The sequence below is a fragment of the Plecotus auritus genome, assembly GCF_963455305.1.
Source record: "Plecotus auritus genome assembly, chromosome: 7".
In the NCBI taxonomy this organism is placed as follows: domain Eukaryota; kingdom Metazoa; phylum Chordata; class Mammalia; order Chiroptera; family Vespertilionidae; genus Plecotus; species Plecotus auritus.
In genome coordinates, this window is record NC_137774.1 from 52247807 (window position 1) to 52268723 (window position 20917).

Below are 20917 nucleotides of genomic sequence, written 5' to 3' on the forward strand. Positions count from 1 at the left end.
TGGCATGTGGGGCAGGTCCACTGCTTGCTTCTACAGACGCTTATGGCATACAATGGGTTAAGGTGCAGAAAGGAGGGAAAGCTTGGGAACTCTTAAGTGCAATAGACAAAAGCAAAAGTAACAGTGTGCTTCTTTAGCAACAAGGTGCTAGTTGACATTCTACTAAAAATAGGAGTATTCTCTCTTCTCTTTCAGATCATCAGAAAAATAGCCGCCTGGAAGTTAATTCAAAGTCCCAACCTACACTTAGATATGGGAGCAGATTTTGTGAGCTGTCTCCCGACTAGTTGCTGTTGTTGCTGTTGTTAATCCTCACCGGAGGATAATTTTCCACTGATTTTTAGAGAGAGTGGACTGGAAGGGGAGAGACACACAGAGAGAGAAAGAAACATGGAGACACATGGATTGATTGCCTCCTGCACACGCTCCAACCAGGGCCAGGGTCCAGCCTGCCTACAACCAAGGGACATGCCCTTGACTAGAACCCAACCCCAAAACCCTTTAGTCTGCTGGCTCCCAGCTATTAACAGGCTAACTGCTCTGTCTCTTTCTCTTACTATCTGGCTGCTCTCATTTATTGAGAACATCCAGAATTTTTTTCTTGTCACTAATATAAAGAATTTTATTAAACTCTCTGAAGTCACATGTCCATGTACAACCATTATCACTGTGGCCAGGCCAGCTGGTGTGCTGATACCTCACTCTGAGCCCTGAACCACACTCCCTGGAACCACCTGGATGTGGAAATTGGCAGGGGAAATAGAAGTCATGTCCACCACAGGCCATTGTCAAATAAAACATTGACTTCTGGTTTCCACTCTGACATATGTAGAGTTTCAAAGTCCTTATTCTCATCCTTATGATAAGAGAAAAGATGAAGAATCTGAAAAACAGGAACCCTTTTAGATCCATCAGATCATTGAAGTCACATGACAATGAATTAATCTTTGCTACTGTGAACCACTGAGATTTAGGGGTTTCTTAGCACAATGCAACCTAGCCTAGCTTCCTGAGAAGATGGAAAACATCTTTTCTGCTCTAAGTCACAAAATCAAAAAGCATGATAAGAAAAGACAGATTTGACCACAAACAAATGTAACACATCTATTTAGCAAACACACATCCATCAAATTGAGACAAATGGCAAGCTAGAGAAACCATTTGCAAATTACTGTCAAAAAGCTGATATCCATTGTAACTACCTTCTTTGGCCTTGGAGGAGAGGCAGAAAATAGGAAACAATTTCCAAGGACAGCACCCTTTAGAGTCTGGCATGAATACTCAGGGTAAGCTTGCCAAGGCCTGGGGTAATAGACTACCCTTTGGGGTAATAAGTGAGATGAGTCAGCAGGGCAGTACTAAATGCTCAGAGTCTAGATGAAGTGGGGGAAATGGTAGTGGTAATGCTCTGGAAATATTTTCTGGGTTCCGTCCTAGGAAACAGTTCATCCAGACTAGCATAACCAAAGGTAGTTAAATGTGAAGAACCATGGAGAGATGATCTGGTCCTGGGTCCTTATGGAGTAGGTAGAAACAAGCCCACCCACAGAAAGGGAGTCTCTAAGGTCACAGAGCAGTGGCTGGAGCCCATATGCCTGGTTTTCCTTCACAATTCTGCATGTGAGGGAAGCTCATTCTCTCTAACCCCACATTGTCTGCAGAACCAAGAGTCAGGGAGGCGACACACTTCCCCTCTGCTCATTAGACCATATGGGCAGGCACTGCTCGCAAAGGCAGGAGGCTAGTGACGTGGGTGGCCCAGGGGGGCTGTGGAGGACTGTCAGGAACTCACTGCTCCATCCTGCTGACAAGGGTGGGAGCACAGCTCCTGATCCTGTCCTACTATGCCAACTGTTGGGTCCGAGCCCCTCTGCCAGGGGCTGGACCTTCTGGGACCCGGGTATTCAAAGACGGAGAAGCCTTGAGAAGTTGTAAGTGTATAAGAGAGTCTTTATTGTAGGAGCCAGTGGCCATGTAGCCAATGCTAACAAGGAGCTCTAGACAAAATAGTCCTTCAAAGCAAAGTCCCATTCAGCAGGTAGCTGCACACCGGCTAGGTAATAACACATCTTTCCTATGATGAATTCCTGTGATGGTCACTGAGAATGCATGAGGGGAACAAGGCTGTGTTGTGTCCACCTATGGAGATGTCAGGTTACACAAGAGCACAGTCCTGATACCCTCTCCCAACAACACCCCACACACTGCAGCACTGAGATGAAAAGATGGAAACCTCTTGTTCCTGGCAATTATTTCTTGGTAGAAGGAGTGAGTGTGTCATCTTTTGGTTCACATTTAAATCCTTATTTAACTAATAAACATTATTTTTTCTGCCCAGCCAGTGTGGCTAAGTGGTATTGTGTTGACTCATGAACCAAGACGTCCCCAGTTAGATACCAGGTCAGGACACATGCCCGGGTTGCTGGCTGGATCCCCATAGGAGGCATGCAGCCATTCAATGGTTTTCTCTCATCTATGTTTCTATCTCTCTATCCCTCTCCCTTCCTCTGTCTCTAAAATCAATAAAAACATTTTAAAAAACATCATTTTTCCTAAAACCTTAAAAAACCACATATTTTATTACTTAATACATGATGATAAAGGGAAATATCTGACTTTCGTATTTTCATACTACGCACAATAGAAAAAGAAAACAAAGCCTGTCCAGGAAAAGAAAGCTTTCCAAGGTGTCTCAGAGACCCAGGTATCACCCTGTGGTTTCCAGCTCTCATGTCATAACTCTCAAAGTGGTCCATACCCCAAAGTAATGCAAATATTTAATATGGGGGCTTCTTTTTACACATTATGTTCACCTTTTGGGATTTTCGGTCTTAATAAAAATTGTTTTTATTCTCACCAAATCACAATCAGTCTTCTCATCTAATTCATTACATAGTCAGACAGGAAAGGCCTCATATGCTATAATTTCATTTCCATGAAAACCCACATTAGGTAAATCCATGGGGGGACTTAGAGATGAGGGACTGTCAGGGGTTGAGTGGGGAGGGTGAGCAATGACTGGCCACCACCTGAATTGGTCTGGATGAAATATTCTGGAGAGGGTTGCGATGTGCTGTGGTGGTTGCCAAAAATTGTGGATGTGCTTAATGATGTTGAAATTGACACTTTGAAGTATCAAAGAATTAAATTTTAAATAATTTAAATTAAATTGATGTTATTAGTACTTTATTAAATTTTATTCAAAATACATTTCATTTTTCTCAATAGTATAGGAAAATCAGTAAAATTCAAAGTATGTATGTAAGATAAACACAAACATCAAAAAACTGCTCTTACTGGTGACAGTGGACACAGGCTGCCTCCAGGACCTGGGACAACAGGCCTTGCAGGGGCTGAGGTGAGTTGGTCACAAAGTGCAGGTGGTTCCACATCTGGAAGTTCAGGTACAGCTGTGCCTGGAGCTTGCTCTGGCTCTGGAGAGGGCACTAAGTTGGCATTTTCTCTTTAGATGTTCCTTGATCTTGCTCAGGAGTTGCTTCTATACATCCAGGAAGAGAAGATGTTACACCATGACTGACTTTTGTGTGCCTTCCAAGGAAGGGAACTTCTCATATCCATCACTGAAGTCTCAGTTTAAGACCCCACCCCAGGAAGTCCTCCAGACTGCAGGCCATGGACACTGACCTGAGCACCAGCTTCTGGGAGCTCTTCTCTGTGTGGCCCAGCCCCATCCCATCCCCACTCACCCACACCACCCAAATCCACATGCACACCTCTCTTTGACTCCCTCCCTTTTTACTAGGAGAAGCCCTCAGAACTGTGTCTTCTTGCAGAAATCCCACAACGGGTGGGATCCAGGATTTTGCCAGCATCTCAAAATCACAGTTGCCATTTTCTCCTCACGGCTCTGATTCTAAACCCACTCACATTTTTTGCTGGTCCAGAGGTCCACCCTCTTCTTCAAAACATGGGAAGATGCAGAGATACATCCAGGAGACCAGGAGGATGTCACATCAACCATTCTGTGGACACTACCTGCCTGTGCAGACCACTGTGACTGAATCTCTCCTGAATAAAAGGAAGCTCTGGAGTGCAGGCTTGGGGTCTGCTCTGTGCACTGGATTATGGTCAGTGCCTAGAGACATGTCTGTACCTGGCAGGCCTTCTAATATATTTGCTGAATGAATGAGCCAAAACCAGCCCCATCTCAGATAGCTGAGTGAGCCTGAGGCCCCACTGCTCACCTCTGGGATTTCTAATCTGGCTTCACTCAGGACAGGGATGCCCAATGGAATCTCTAATCTAGAAAATATTAGCACAAGACCCAGAGGAGAATCACAAATGAGGCAGAGGCTCTGTCAAGAGGGAGAGAAAATGGAGAATTAGCACAGCCACAGCCCCTCCAGCAGACCTCTCCACTGTCCAGGCACCCAGAGTTCACTTTCTAGGGAAAACCACATGGATTCCCTATAATAACCCTATGAGGCTGGGCCTCTGTTTACACTGTGTTCAGAGGAACAAACACTCAGAGAGATGCAGTGACCTGAAGACTCACAGCAAGCAGGTGGCTGAGTGACCACTGTGCTGTGGAGGGGCAGGGTCTCACCTGGTACATGGTTGGTCCCACACACGTTGGTTATCAGCAATTGTTCTGTATTAACACAGAGGGGTGGGTGGGTATGAAGGTGGGGTCGCTGCCTAGGATGGCGGGCACCAGGTATTTGATCAATTTTTCTAGGCGGGGTGCCTGGGCAGTCTGCATCTCACAGGTCCTTTCTTTTGTCTGTGGGTGTTAAGTTTATTTGGAACCCTGAGTGAGTGGTGCTGGGGCCACTTTGCTGTTTGGCAGCTGGAGTCCGCAGCTGGGCTGACTGGCTCCCTGTTCTGCTCAGGGTGCCCCTAAAGGGAGCCAGCCCTTGGCCTCTGGCCATCCAGCTCTGAGTCTGGGCACAATGGAGCCAGCTCCCCAGGGAAGCAGAGTTCTGGCTTCCAGGAAGGGCAGGTTGAGAAGGTGAGTACAGTTCTTACTGGGAGTATTCAGAGTCCTCAGGCCAAAACACATCTTCCGTGAGTCTCCAGCTCAGCACTGCCCGGTTGACCTCCCACCCACCAGAACGTGCTGGTTAATGAGCAGAGCAGATGGGGGCTCCCCGTGGGTGTCACCAAGTTAGTTTCCAGGCTGTGAGCACATTCACACTTCAAACAGTTTTTCTGTGTGTTTCCACAGTCGGTCTCTGTACTAAACTGAAATGTTAACAGAAAAGCAATTGGGCCCTCCAGTGCTTGGAGTCAGCAGGGCCACAGGCAGAGCTAGAAGGTGGACTTCAGTGTCCAGAGATGCAGATGGGGAAGTGCTTGATGTGGGAGGACCTCTGGGTTGCCAGTTGGAAGAATTTCAGGTCATTCCACACCACACCTTTGATGAGGACCTGCAGCATGTTCTGCTGGTGCTTGGCCCTGCAGACCAGGGGGCTTATGCCATCCATGCAATGGCTTTTGGACTCCACGTCCCTGTCTTTGGTTTTCTTGGGCAAAAACAGCACCTTCTTGTTCATCTCCCCGGTGACCACTGTCATGGACATGGTGGGTAGCCTGGTGACTTGGAGAGAGTGGAAGGTGCACTTGGGTGTGTTTGGTGGTAGCCAGGTTCTTCTTCCCAGAGTTTCTCTTCCTGTCTGTGGGCTGGGCTGCCATCCAATAATCTACCTTAAGCCCCATCAGTTCAGTGTCAATGTCCTGCCTGGGGGAGGTGGGTGGGGTGGGCAAGGCCTCCTTGTTGGCCGCAGACCTGTATGGCAGGTTGGACGAAAGCACACTGCAGCCCAAGAAGACTGTACCATCTGTGTCTCCTGACAGGGCTGGGGACAGTTCCACTATTCCAAGTGCCACCAACCCAATGAAGGGATTGAAGTGGAAGGAGTCCTCGTTGGGGCTCTTCTGTTGTACGTGAACATGGCTTCCTTGATGGGCATCTGGTGGACACAGCTGGCCCCCTGGGTGTACCATGTGATTCTCAACACCATGCCCAGTGTGTCCTGCATGGGCCTCTAGCTTGTGGAACACGTCCCGCCAGGCCAGGTCTTAGAAGAAGTTGTGGAGTGTCAATCGATGCAGCGCAGGTACCTGGCCATGGGGTGTTAAACCAGTGGGATGACCAGGAAGCACACATAGCTCTGCCAGTCGGGAAGGTCCTTGCACAGCTGCTCCACGAACACCCACAGCACAGCGCTGAAGTAGTGCTGTGCCCCTGCCACCACGATCTTCACTGGCTTCAGGGGCTGGGAATTGTAGTGACAGTATCTGTTTCCACGAGATGATAAGAGCTGAAGGCCACCGGGACCTCAGGAGCAGATGCACACCACAGGCAGCATGTGTTGCTGCAGGACTCAGAACGGAACTGCCCCTGCCAGTCAGAGGCAATTGAGGAGGAGGATGTTGTTGGGCAGCTGGTTGTCAGAGATGAGGATGTGGTTTAGCTGGTCTTATACCATCTTCGTGGGGATCTGCAGCTGGCTGGGCAGGTCTGGGCAGTGCTTGTTGTCCTGTCTGTTGGACCACTTGTTCCTGGCTCTGCCACCTGCCGCCCCTTCGGGGATGTGCTCCAGCCTCAGGGGCCCACCAGCTTCCCCTGAGATCTGGTGGAGGGGATGAGAGACTTGGTCTTGGTGACATGCCCACAGAGTGGCAGCTTCTCTATGAACACGTCCAGGGCTGAGGCCTCTGCCCCTGACAGTCCTAGGGCTGTGCCAGTTTCTCCTGTGGGTGGGTGCGCTGTGGGCCACTGAGTCTGAGACACAGTTCCTTGGTTGTTTGTGGTTCATCTTCTCAGGCAGGTGGGTTGGACTTGGAGGCTCCTTCTGGCTCTGGCACTGTGGATGCTCTCCATATCCATCTGAGAGCTGGGGGGGGGAACAGGTTTTCCAAGTATAGCCTGAGCCAGGGCTTCAGGTTACTGAGGACACTGTCATGGGCCACTGTCACTGAGGTTCTCTAGTGAGTTATACAGCAGATCCAGGTCCTCCTCCACCCCAGGGACATGCTCTGAAGACTCCTGCTCCAGGTCCAGGTCTTCCTCCCACATTTGCACCCTGTGCAGCCACGCCCCAACTTTCTTGTTGGCATCTTGTTGCCTGAGCATGAATGACATTCTTACTACTCCTTTGTGCTGCTTCTTGGCTTCTCCCACATCAAAGTCCTCCTCCTCTGGGTCCTGCCCCTGCCCAGGATCATGGATGGCCTGCTGCTCAGAGATAATTTTATCTTCCCTCTCAGTGTGATGAACCCTGGATTTGGCCTTGGGACCGGCCTGCTGTGTGTTATCCTCAGGTTCCATACACTGGCTGGACAAGGAGAAGATGCTGACATCCGCCACATGGGCAGATGCCTCTCTCATGGTGGTATAGAGGCTCAAAACCTGGCCATCCTAGTGGGCTCGCTGCATCTCCTCAGCCATGTCGATGGTGCCCACAGCGAGCATCTTGTACCCTGGAATAGTCTGGTTTTTAAGGCATTGCTTCTATTGCAGCATGATCTGCAGCTTGTTGCCTTCCCTCTTGAGGGAGTGGGGGTACTGCAGGGAGAAGTTCAGCACCAGGTCAGTCTTCACTAGTCCATTGGGGGGCAGCAGAATCTGCTCAGACCTCAGGATGCACTTTGAGTTCTTAATTCCCAGAGCAATCATTAAGGAGGAGATCGCCTTTGCTAGGTCCTTTAGGACCACCAGCTTGGTTAAGGTGAAGCTGCACAGCCTTGGACACACAGGTGGGGCTGGAGAAATCCCCTCCCAGGTAGCAAAGAGGTTCATGGGCACCTGTTTGTTGCGGGCAGGGGGAATGGGGTCTAGGTCTGCAGGTGGTGATGAAGCTGCAGCTGCAGGCAGCATAGAGGTCTTATTTCCACGCTATGTTTCAACAGAGGGGGCACGTGCCATCAGAGGCAACTCATAAACTGTCAGGTGGGTTAGGGGCTGCAGCTTAAACTGAACCCCCAGGCACTCAGTGATTGTTGGCAAGAGGTGGGGCAGGAGTGAACACAGGGGCCACATGCTAACCTGGCGGCCTTGCAAATGCAGAGACCTAAAGTAACCACACAGGATGTTCTTAAATTAAAACTATTAAATGAAAAGCAGTTTATGGTGGGTAGCCATGTCCTAGCCTGGCATCTTCCCTGACAAGGATCTATCTTTACCTTAACTGAGCCTGTCTATTGTCTTTTTGCATATAGAATAACATATCTTTGAAATATCAATGCAATTTTCCTTTATTCAGACCCCTGAAAGCACAGGCACCACTCTGTTCTCTGCAGAGACCACACATCCCCTCATTGTTACTGAGTTCATTGTTGACTGTTAACTACCCTGCACACACCTAGTGAAAGAAGTATGTGTCTATCATCTTGCTATTTGTCCAGTCCCCACTTTGCTTTCTCCAGCCTCCCTAATCTATCACTAATGGATTTCATGGAACCCATACAGGTCTCCTGGTTTGGATGCAATGTATAAAATCAGGTGCAAAACTGCCATTCTCTAGAGCATTATCTCCTTATATTGAGATTTTGTTTCCTGGCAGTTGGTGACACTTTGGCTCAAATTTACAAAAATTCTTCACAGGTTTGAAAATTTCTTACATTGACATGAGAAGATATTCTTGACAGGAAAAGTAGAATTGGATGTGGGGACTGATGAAACACAATAGTATCTTAGGTCAATTCTTAGCAGAGGATGGACAGCACATGCTTGCATTAACAATATCAGTCCTGGTATTTCTGACAAAACATCTCATTCTAAGATGACAACAAAAAGGCTTTTCCTGCAGTGGGAGGGTCAGGATATTAGGACAAGTGGGATGTTCAGGGCAGCATGGTTGGCATGGCAAAAGAAGAGGATCATGTCCAGGTCCCACAGCAGTGAAGAGATGCATCGCCAGCCCTGATAACAGGTCCCCCTCCTGGTATGTCGTGTAGCACAGGGAGGCCCCAGCTCCTGACCTGGAGAGGTCAAGTAGATGTGTTCCTCAGGGAAGCAAATGGCAAAGCAACAGACTTGGTACCTTGAGCCCCGTGTCCTTTTGGGAAAATCATCCCTCCTAATCACAATGATGTGTAAGAGTGGGAGAAGTTTTGTAAGGATTGTCAGGCCAATATGGACATGCGGGGATGGGCGTTAAAAAGGGAAAGTCTGGAGAAAAATGCAAAAATACTCTTGACTGAGCATAAAGGGAAATGGAACAAAGTCTCTCCTCTGATATTCCTAGCACTTTGTCAACAGTGACTATGCATCTCTTCTGAAAGGGGACAGACAGTGGGAGTGGGTTAGGAGGAGGAGATGGGGAACCAGATTCCTTTGGAAATTGGAATCTGGGAGGGATCTCGGGGGAGTAACAGGGCAGCTTCTGGAACCCAGGGCTCCCTTTGACTGCATGGGATCCTGGAATCCGGGTCACCTCAGCACCTACACTCACCCTGAGGCTGTGCTGCACGATTGAGGATGTATGGGACACCTGTGCCTCCTGCAGGGGCTTGGAGTGAGGACCCCATCAGTCAGCTCCTCTCCATTGTCCTGTGCAGAGCTCTCTAAAGACAGTTCCCAGTCACCAGAAAAGCCTCAGAGCCCTCTTTTGCTGGTTCTCTGTCCCTGTGACCCTCCACTCTACACAGACACAGACACAGACACACACACACACACACACACACACACACACACAGACACAGACACACACACACCATGATCCGCTTAGACCCCCAAAGTGGATGAAAAGGCGTGACAGCCTGAGGGCCTAGGATTCCCATTGGCACAAATAAGAGACCCCTCTGGAAGCCCATCTCCATCTGCCTGCCTTGTCCTGGGGTGTGACCATGACAGAACTGCTAGGTTATCCACCACCCAGCAACCTCTTCCTGCCCCAGGGATTATGTGGGCTGCAAAGGGATGGTGCACAGAGGTGGCCTAGCCAGGATTGGTCTGACCCAGGCCACTTTGTGTTACCTTAGGCCATATTCTGGAAAATGGCCAGAGATGACGGGAACGAGGGTTGAACCAACGTCTGCACCGTCTGGAAAAGCTCTCACTGCAGGGTCTCCGGAAGCAAGAGCACCAATCACTGGGAACACAGCCAGAGAACATCTTGCACTGGCAAATGCCTCTTGGCAAGTGAGCTGGCGGTTGAGTGGTTGCTAGAATGTGGGTGCCTGGTTATGGGGATCCCAAGTTCTATTGGGAAATGACCTCAGTTCCTGGGGTTGTCTTCCCCAAGTTCCCTTATCGGAGACCAGCTATACAAATACTCCTGTGGGCTGCTGTCTGCAGATCCCTATTCTCCCTGAAACACCATATATGTACACAGTGGCACCAACACACCCTTCTCCCCAGCACCCTAGAAGGCCTAATCTCAGCCAAGTTCCCAAAGTTGAGGAGACAGACCTGGGTTCAGAATCAACCCCTCATTCTTACCTCTTCTTAATCCTGCATAAGTCCTTGTACTGTCAGGGCCTCTGTCTCTCCTGCCTGCTCAATGGGTTATTGCAACAAGTGCTTCTTAGGGCTGTTCAGGCTCATGGGGTGTAGGAGCTATAAAGTAGGAGGAGGACTGTCACATCTAGGTAGTGCCTCCAACCTCTTTTTCCTTCTAGTTGTCACATCCTCTGTGTCTGCTTTTCTTCTCATCCCATCCAAGATCATTACATCTAGACCAGTGCATTGTATCTGCCAGGTCTGCCATGGCGCACCTCAGTGCCTGTCCTCTCCCACTGGCAATGGCAGCTCATAGGGCAGCAAGAGGGACTGGGATGTGCCATCCAGCTGTGCGCCCCAAGTCGGGTGAATGGATTTTGAAGGGCAATTAAAGTTATCTGACACCATGAGGAACTCATTTAGAATTATGGTGTTATACACGTCTTTACTGAGTGTTTACCATACGCCAAGCGCTGTGCTAAGAGCTGGAAGAAGGTCTGATTGAGCAGCATGTTGGCCTGGGACAAGCTTCTGATCTAAAGGAGATAAGGCATGGCATGAGGGAAAATAATATGGTGCGTGTGCTCTGGAGGGATAGTGAATGATTATACATTTGGAGCTACCTGGAGCACATAGCTGTCAAACTGCACTTTCAGAGACAAACAAATGTGGTTAGCCAAGAGGTAGGCAGCAGGTCAGTTATGTACAATGTATCATAAGAAGTGCTATGCAGCTGTGCAATCATAGGTTCAAAATTATTAAAGAGCAGGGATAGTATTCATGTTATATGAACAGTGAGTGGGAATACAGGGTGACCCCATATTAGGAATAACTGTGTTTACATGTAGATGAAAGAATACAAAAAGGTTGGGGGGTAGTGTTCCAATCATCTAAAATGTTTATTGTTTAATCAGAAGCCTTCCATCAATATGCTTTAGTTTTATGTACTATTTTTTCAACCAACATATGGCAGGGTGATATACACCCATTATCCCCACACTTCCCTGCCCCTGCCCTCATGTCCAGGGGCTGGGACCTTGCCTGGCTTTTCTGTCCTGGAACCCAGGGCCTGACTCAGGAGCTCAATGCAGACTTCCTGAAATACCAGACCTGGGAAAAAGTCTGTGTCTTCCTAGTGTGACATGACAGGACAATGACTTCTACTAGAAGGCACCCCAAAATATTGACTCTTACCATTTCATTGTGGTCTAGAGGCAAGCCCATGTAAAGTCTCAGTTTGGTGTCTGCTTCCAATGCTGGCAGAACCAGGAGCCCCACAACACGTGTGCCATGTGTCAGTCGTCCACTGGAGGGAAGTCATTGCAACTCATGACAATGACCTTGACCCACTTCCAAATTTTACAAGTTCATGAACTTGGAGGATTTCTTCAATGAATATTCACTTAATTTTTTTCTTCAATTTAATTTGGAAGCTGATGTAAATCCCCTCCAAGTTACAAAAATAAGATGATCCTTGCCTGGCAGCTGTCAATTGTGACACAGACATGTAAAATCATGTGTTACACGTTGTGTGTGCACTCCATTACCTCTCTCCCTCCCTCGCTATATAAAGGTCTGTGCAAAGTGTCTTTGACCTTACATGTGATGTATTAGCGACATTTGTCAATCATGTAGCTCCATCTTAGTGATATGGATCTTTGAGTAGCAAGTGGTCTACAAATAAGACTGTGGAACAGTCTCTGGAACCTGGGAAACCTGAGGAAGTTGACTGGCAGGAGATCTCAGGAGAAACAGGCTGGCTGCTTGCACATCTCTGGTTAGAGGTGTGTGACCGTGGGAGGTGTGTGCCCCTACAACTGTGTCTCCTGAGATAGAAACCCTGAAGGTCAATTTTTTCATTGGTGCAACCCCCAAGGCCTTGTAGGGGCACAGCAGGCATCTTATTATTTATGGAAAGAAAAGGCTGTGCTATCCCAGGGGCTTCACCTCCAGTCTCAGCAGCTGCCCCATAACCTGAGGTTTGTGACAGTCACCAACATCCCGCCCACCCACACTCAGCTCAGCACCTGCTCTGTCCACAGAGAAATGAGGCTATTCTGACTTGGCCCCTCTCCCTCCCTATTAGGACCTGAAATTCTGTCCACTGTCATCTTCCCTGTTTACCCCTTTCATGACCCAGTGTAACTGGGCCTGTGTACCCTGTCACCTTGATCTTAGATTTGGGGCTGTTTTAAGAAAATGCCTTCTCCTATATCTTAAACAAAAGGAACAAAAATGAAGACATGTTCAGTGTTCTGAGTTTCTTCCTTGATGGGGGCACAGCCATGCACTACCACAATCAGAGCCAAGGAGCAGCACCCTTTTGGGAGAAGACAGTGAGCCACGCCCATCCTGAGGTCTCCCGAGACCCTGAGAATCAACAAAGTGTCTCCTCTCCCCAGATATGCCCATTTTCTGCCTTTCTTTGCCTGCATATGCTGTCAAAACTGCCATTTCTTGGTGAATCTAATTGTGGAATTTGCATGGGGGGTTACCCAGGAAGGTTCCAGGAGGGTACCCTCCCTCTGGTCTCCAACATAAGTGACCACCTCTCTCAGCAGGGCCTTTTCTCCACAGCTGCCCCTGCTCCCTAGTGCAGGCAACATGCCAGGTCCCAGGGGTGAGCAGCACAATGCATTCTGCTGGCCCCAGCCATGCTTTTCCTCCTCAAGTCTGGATCCGCATCTCAGCATCAAGGGACTGCAGTGAGCGAGCAGGAGCCCAGGTATCAACACGGTGCCTCATGCCTACCAGCTTCTGCTCCAGCCTTACCCCGAGAACGTAGGGGGAAGAATGTTACTGAAACAGGGGTTCCGTGGAGGGCACTAGAGACACGTGGGCACTTGTCACTGTGAATGAGACACTCAGTTGTGCCCAGAGGACTGGATCCCTTGTCCTGTGTCCTGGGCTCCTGGGGTGTGTCCTCTCACTGTGCATCTGTGTGAGCTTTAGCCTGTGTGGGGTCCTATGAAGAGAAGAGAGTCACCCTGTTGGCTGAGCTGAACCTCACAATGGTTTGTTAAAAGCCAGGAGCTGGGCACCTGGGGAAACCACTTGGTGATGGGTGCCCCATATACAAGGAGTAAGCTAGTCCTGGATTCCAGACAACCTCTGGGTTCTGAGTGAGCAGACAGGACTGAAGAAGAGCAGGGAGGAGAGGGCACTGAGGGAGAAGTGGAGAGCTCATGCTGAGCGTCTTGAATGACTGGTCTCTTTATCTGTCATCAGAAGGGTCATGTCATTACTCTTGGCCTTTTTAAGATCATAAAGTGTGCTGGCAGCTGAGGATTTCAGAAACAAGCAGGACATAAGGGCTATCTGAGCAAGTACGGGCTCTTCCCACTGATGTGGGTATCTCCATGGTGCCAGGAGGCCAGTCAGCACTCTGTATGCACAGTGCTACCTCCAGACATGCTTCTGTTGTTTCAGTAGCCCCCCTCTTTGAGATCCCATTATCCAGGTGGGTCACTGCCTACCTCCTGCTCACAGTCTCCTACTAACCCTTCAATCAGGCCACATATTTAGGGACAAATTAGGCAAATGTCTCCAAAATCTCCTTCTATCCAACCTGCAGAAATTTCGGTATTTGTCCATGAGTTTGCCACGTCCACCTCCTACTCTCACTGTTTCATTAGCACCTCAGTGCAGAGACCATCACCTCCCTCCACTTCAGGGACATCCTGTCCTGACCATACTCTGTAGCTTGTCATCATTTAGGACATGTCTGAGCTTCTCCTCTCCTACATCTCACTCTCTCCTCACTATTGTCCATTCCCTTTCCCTTCTCATTCCACCTGCTCTCAAACTCAGGAAGATCTGCTTCCCTTCTCTCCTCCTGCGCCAGGACTGCTGGTCACTGCTAGGAACCATCATACCAGGGCTCCCAGAGCAACCCCACCCCCACATCCCTTATTGATTCCTGACTCATTCAATTTTTCTAATTCTTCCCTCTGCTTGAAATGTTTTTCAATGTCTAACTTGCCTGGTTAATATCATATATCTCCACAGACTAGAAATGAAAACTGCTCGTTAGTGATCCTCTTTGGAAGTGGACACACAATACTTCCCCACAAAGAAATGTCCTCTTCCTGTCACCTTAAGTCCACTTGTGCTATGGGAACCACATCAGGTCATTGTCCTCATGTATCTGTATTCCATGAGAATGTTGTTGAAAAGACTTTAGCATCACTGATTTCTAGTATTTAGCAATTCCAGCACACAGGACTTACTCTAAACCATTTTCTGTTAAAATATATTTGTTCAAATTCTGGACCATGACATCTACTCTTAACAACAATCATAAATGTAAAAAGGCCCATGGACTCTAAAGTAGACCTACCCTCCCTTTACTTTTCCAGCCTTTGTTTAATTTGAAAATGCTCCCCTGAATTGCTATGGTGCATGAAAAATCAGGATAAAGTGGGTAGACAAATACTTATTCATCCTCTGGTTTGCTTTATGAATCCCATCCTAAAGAGCCTTGCATATGATGTACAGATGGGCTCGTGTTCTCAGTACTTATGGTACCAGGTCAACCGTAGGACTCATCACATTCTACTAGAATTTTTTTAATGCCCGTGTCAACCCAGACAGGTGCTCATCTTGAGGGCATGGGTTGTGTGTCTGGTCCAAAGTTTATTTCCATTTGTCCTGAGACATTGTAGCTTTTTCCAGGGCATGGTGCCTAGAAGGGTGTTAGTCCCTTCGCTCCAGGGTGGTTTGGAGCGCTGAAGAGGACTGATGGAAAGCGACAAGCCAGGCCACATAAACAACCTTGTTCAGCATTAGGGCATAAGACAGAAGAGCCTCAGGAAAAAGCCCAGCTGAACCAGAGCTCAGGAGCTGAGGGCAGGGAGAGGCTCTGACCCCAGAGCAGATTTGGAAGCGGTGCCTGTGGAGGAGATGAGTGTGGACCCCAGGCCCTGGAACATGCCGTGTCCCCTCTTCAGTGCTATGGGCCAACAGAGGAGCTGTTTAGGATGCTGTTCAGTGCGAGTGGAGCAGGGTAGAGTTTCTGTCCTAGGTGCAGGTGACAGTCAGTGTTCAGGAGCAGCTTGCTGCTGCTTAACCCTACAACATTCTGCAAAGTGGAAGCCAGGGGGCGCTTAAAATATGCTTTGCCCATACACTGGTGGGAGATGAAGTCAAATCAAATGTGGCTTGCCAGGGACAGCCCTGACATAAAGGGTCTCTGCCCAAATGCTCGTTGGTCAATTTCCCCCAAAGTCCCATTGTCCTGGGTCTCAAGAACGTCACGTCCTTAGAGCAGAGGGCTCCTGAGAGACTAATTATTCCCAACCTATGACACATAGTAACAACGAAGGCCCAGAAGAAACAGACTTGCTCAAGGTTCAGAAGGATTATAGAGTTAGATTTTATATAATCTAAATTAAATTTATGTTTAAGAGTATTTCATTAAATTTTCTTTAAAATAGACTGTATGCTAATGTATAGTATAAGAAAAATACCGGAAAATTATAAGCATATAAAAATAAACACAAATGTTTTAAAACCGCATATAACGGGGGGTAGGGGGAGCCCTCTCTGCCTTGGCAGATGACACATGCTGTGGCCCAGGACCTAGGACCACAGGCCTCACAGGAGCTGAGGTGAGTTGCTCCAATGCAGCAGGTGGTTCCACAACTGGGAGTTCAGTGACAGCTGTGCCTGGAGCCTGCTCTGGCTCTGGAGAAGGCACTAGAGTTGGTATTTCCTCTTTAGGTGTTTCTTGCTCTTGCTCAGGAGCTGCTTCTGTAGATCCAGGAAGAGAACATGTTACCACCATGACTGACTTTTGTGTGCCTTCCAAGGAAGGGAACCTCCCATCTCTACCACTGAAGTATCTGTTCAAGACCCCACCCCAGGAAGTCCTCCAGACTGCAGGCCATAGGCACTGACCTGAGCGACTCTATGCTCCTGCCTAATCCCAGCCTCTGGGAGCGCTTCTCTGTGTGGCCCAGCTCCATCCCCTCCCCATTCACCCACACCACCCAAACCCATATGCACAGATCTCTTTTGCTCCCTCCCTGTTTTCTAGGAGAAGCCCTCAGAACTCTGCCCTCTTGCAGAAATCCCACAAGGTGTGGGATCCAAGGTTTTGCCAGCTTCTCCAAGTCATAGTCCCCATACTTCCCTTAAGGCTCTGATTCAAAGCCCATTCACTTTTTTCTGCTGGTCTAGAGATCCACTTTCTGCTTCAAAATATGCAAAGATGCAGCGATACTTCAAGGAGGAAGTCACATCGACTGACCTGTGGACGCTACCTGCCTGTGCAGCCTAGTGTGACTAAAACACTCGTGACTAGAAGGAAGCTCTGGAGTGCAATCCTGGGGGAAGGGCATTTGCTGACTGAATGAGCCCAAACCTGCACCATCTCAGATAGCTGGGTGACCCCAGGGGTCCCCCTGCTCACCCCTGGGATTTCTAATCTGGCTTCACCCAGGACAGGGATGCCTAATGGAATCTCCAATATTTTTATCACAATAGAAAATAGCTTAGCCTAAGGCCTCAAGGAGAATCACAAATAAGGCAAAAGGTTTGTTAAGAATAAGAGAAGCCATAACCCGTTTGGCTCAGTGGATAGAGTGTCGGCCTGCAGACTGAAAGGTCCCAGGTTCGATTCTGGTCAAGGGCATGTACCTTGGTTGAGGGCACATCCCCGGTAAGAGGTATGCAGGAAGCAGCTGATCGATGTTTCTCTCTCATCAATGTTTCTAACTCTCTATCCTTCTCCCTTCTTCTCTGTAAAAAAATCAATAAAATATATTTTTTTTAAAAAAAAGAATAAGAGAAAATGGTCAATTAGAACAACCACAGCCCCTCCAGCACACCTCTCCAATGTCCAGGCACCCAGAGAGCCTTTCCCAGGAAGACACCCACCCCCTCCCCAAGTCTCTACAATAACCCTATGAGGCTGGTCCTCGGCTCTCCCCATATTCAGAAAAACAAACACTCAGAGAGGCAGTGACCTGAAGACACAGCAAGCAGGTGGCTGAGTGACCACTGTGCTGTGGAGGGGCAGGGCTCACCTGGTACATGGTTGGTCCCACACATTGGTTAGTAGCAAATGTTCTGTATTAACACAGAAGGGTGGATGGGGACAAAGGTGGAGACACTGCCCAGGAAGCCGGGCACCAAGTATTTGATCAGTTTGTGCAGTCAGTGTTCCTGGGAGTTCTGCACCCTACATGTCCTTTTTTTATTTTTCCTGTGAGGGTCAAGCTTATTTGGAACCCCGAGTGAGTGGTGTTGTGGTCAACATGGAGGCCCAGGGCTGAGCTGACTGACCTTCATGTTGGGCTCAGGATGCCCCCAATGGGAGGCCAGCCCTTGGCCTCTGGCCACCCAGCTCTGAGTCTGGGCACAGGGTGGAACCAGCTCCCTGGGAAGCAGAGTCCTGGCTTCCAGGAAGGGCAGGTGGAGAAGGTGAGGACAGTTCTCCCTGTGTGTGTCAGGGTCCAGAAAAACAGACTTGCTCCAAGCTCTGAGGGTTTCTAGAGGTAAATTTTATAGAATCTAAATTAAGGTTATGTTTAGGAGTATTTCATTCAATGTTCTCTACAATTCACTGTATGTTAATGAATATCATAAAAAATACCTTAAAGTTATAAGCATGTGTAACATAAAAACAAAACTTTTTAACACTGCATCTAAATGGGTTGGGGGCGCCCTCTCTGCCGTGGCAGCTGACACACGCTGTGACCCAGGATCTGGCACGACAGGCCTCTCAGGAGCTGGGTGAGTTGCTCAAATGCTGCAGGTGGTTCCTCTGCCTCTTGAAGTTCAGTGAAAGCTGGGCCTGGATCCGGCTCTGGCTCTGGAGAGGCCACTAGGGTGACGTTGCTTCTTGAGGGTTTTCCTGATCTTGTCCTGGAGCTGGTTCTGCCGATCCAAGAGGAGGACATGTTACCACCCTCACTGCCTTCTGTGTGCCTTCCAAAGGCACACTCACCCACACCACCCCCTGGAGGCCTCGTCCTCCTCCTCCTGTCTAGGCCTCAGTGGGCTCAGGTGCTCCAGCTGTGAATGGAGATGCTGGGCCTGGTTTTACAGGTGGCGACTGGAAAGTTGAGCTCTAGAGAAGCCAACAGCATCATCAGGCTGGGAAATTCTGGAGGTGCTGGTCCAGCCAGATGACCAAGATGCAGGAGATGGCCCTGGGGAGAGAGATAGGTGGGCAGCAGGGTCTGAGGCATGGCCTTTAGTTCCACATGGCCATCCCAGAGCAGCACTCAGAGAGCATGGGGTCCTGTGCCTGCTGCTCCTGCCCATCAAGAAGCCAAACCTACTCCTTGTCCACCTTCAGTCTGACAGTCCGGACAGAGATGTGCTGGTCACCCAGGAGGGGCTGGCAGAAAGCCCTCCTATTGACAGCTCTGGATCAATGAGGGAACCACCTGTCGCCTTTTACAGGGGAACCTGACATGCTCTCTCAGTGTCCCTGTTTCCTCCCATGACCCTCCCATTAGGACTGAGAGGGCTGGTGTCCTCCTTGTTCATGTCATTCATTGACATACAGTAGGTGCTTCAGGAATACTTACCAATGAGCAAGCAAACGAAACCCAGGGACTTCCTATCACCTCAAACTTTGGCTCCTGCACCTACATGCTGCCTAATTCACTAGCTGTCCTGTATGGTTCTTTGCCTCCCACTGAAACTCAACTCCCACAGGGTGGGGTACACCTTCCCAGCTGCCACTGAGGAGGTTCTAACAGATTAGTGAGCAAGGTCCGGGGATAGGGGTGCAGGCAGGATGGGGGTTTAGGAGCGGAATGGTATGAATTTCCGGAGGGTTTATCTCACTGACCTCGCCACTTGCCCACACCACCCAAATCCACATGCACAGCTCTCTGACTCGTGTCCTTTTTTCTAGGCGAAGCCCTCAGACCTGTGCCCTCTTGCAGAAATCCCACCATGTGTGGGATCCAGGGTTCTGCCAGCTCCTTGAATTCACAGTCCCCATACTCCCCTCATGGCTCTGATCCAAATCTGACTCACATTTTCTGCTGGAACAGAGTTCTACCGTCCTCTTCACAATACGGGAAGATGCATCCATAGGTAGAGGAGCCCAGGAGGACGTCACATCGGCTGTCCTGTGGGACTACGAGCCTGTGCAGCCTAGTGTGACTGAATCGCTCCCAAATAGAAGGAAGCTCTGCAGTGCAGGCTTGGGGTCTGCTCTGTGCACTCGATTATGGTCAGTGCCTAGAGACGTGTCTATACCTGGGAGGGCTTCTAATATATCTGCTGAATGAATGAGCCCAAACCAGCCCCATCTCAGATACCTGGGTGACCCTGGGGCCCTGCTACTCACCCCTGGCATCTCTGATCTGGATTCACCTGGGACATGGACCCTTAATGGGATCTCCAAACTCTTTATTCAATGAGAAAACAGCTTATTCCAAGGCCCCAAAGAGATTCACAAATTTGGCAGTGGCTTCCTCAACAGGAAGAGAAAATGAACAATTGGCTCAATCACAGCCCCTCCAGCAGACATCTCCATTGACTAGGCACCCAGAGAACACTTACCAGGGAAGACCCCAGAGAATCCCTACAATAACCCTATGAGCTTGCTCCTGGATTCACAGAGGGTTCAGAGGAACAAACACTCTGAGAGTTGCAGTGATCTGAAGGCAAACAGCCAACAGGTGGCCTGTTGACCATGTGCTCTGGAGGGGCAGGGGCTCACCTGGTAAATAATTGGTCCCCACAGCTGTTGGGTGGTAGTAAATGTTCTGTAATTACAGACAGGAAAGAAGGTGGGTTCCCTGCTCAGGTATTCGACCACTTTGTCTAGCAAGTGTGCCAGGACTACGTGCACCATGCAGGTCTTTTTTTTTTTTTTTTTTTTTTTTTTTTTTTTTTTTTTTTTTTTTCTCCCTGTGAGGCTGAAGTTCATTGGGAATCTCAAGGATGTGGTGCTGGGGCCAGTTTGCTGGTTGGCAGCTGGATCCCAGGGCTGGGCTGACCAGCCTCCATGTTCTACTCAGAATGCCCACAATCAGAGGCCAGCCCTTGATCTCTTGCCACCCAGCTCTGAGTCTGGGTACAGGCTAGAGCTGGCTCCCCAGGGAAACAGAGTCCTGGCTTCCACAAAGGGCAGGTCCTTAAGGCCAGAACCCTTCTCACTGGGAATGTTGGGGGTCCTGAGGCCAAAACACATCTCCCATGATTCTCCAGATCAACACTGCCCTCCTGACCTCCCACCCACCAGAATGTTCTGGTTATTGAACAGAGCAGTTAGGAGCTCCAGTGAGGGACAACCCCCTTAGATTCCAGGCTGTGAGTGCATTCGAACTCAAAATGGTTTCTCTTTGGGTTTCCAGGGTCTGTCTCTGTAGTAAACTGAAATGTTAACACAAAAGCAGCCAGGTCCTCCTGGGCTTGGCCCAGGCAGGGTGAAGGGCAGGGGGAGGGGCAGAGCTAGAAGGTGGAATTGGAGTGTCTGAAGCTGCAGATGGGGAAGTACTTGAGGTGGGAGGACCACTGGCCTGCCAGCTGGAAGAACCA

General features: G+C 49.1%; 1 protein-coding gene across 1 annotated transcript in view; it reads right to left on the reverse strand.

Annotated features, from left to right (window-relative positions):
- Positions 1-20830: 20830 nt before the first annotated feature.
- The window catches only part of LOC308252614 (phosphofurin acidic cluster sorting protein 2-like), a gene marked incomplete at both ends in the record, with an annotated part of 39837 nt that continues 39750 nt past the window's right edge, over positions 20831-20917 (reverse strand). Inside the window, 1 exon segment of the mRNA XM_080677393.1 lies at positions 20831-20916. Coding sequence (XP_080533519.1) covers positions 20831-20916 — 86 coding nt within the window.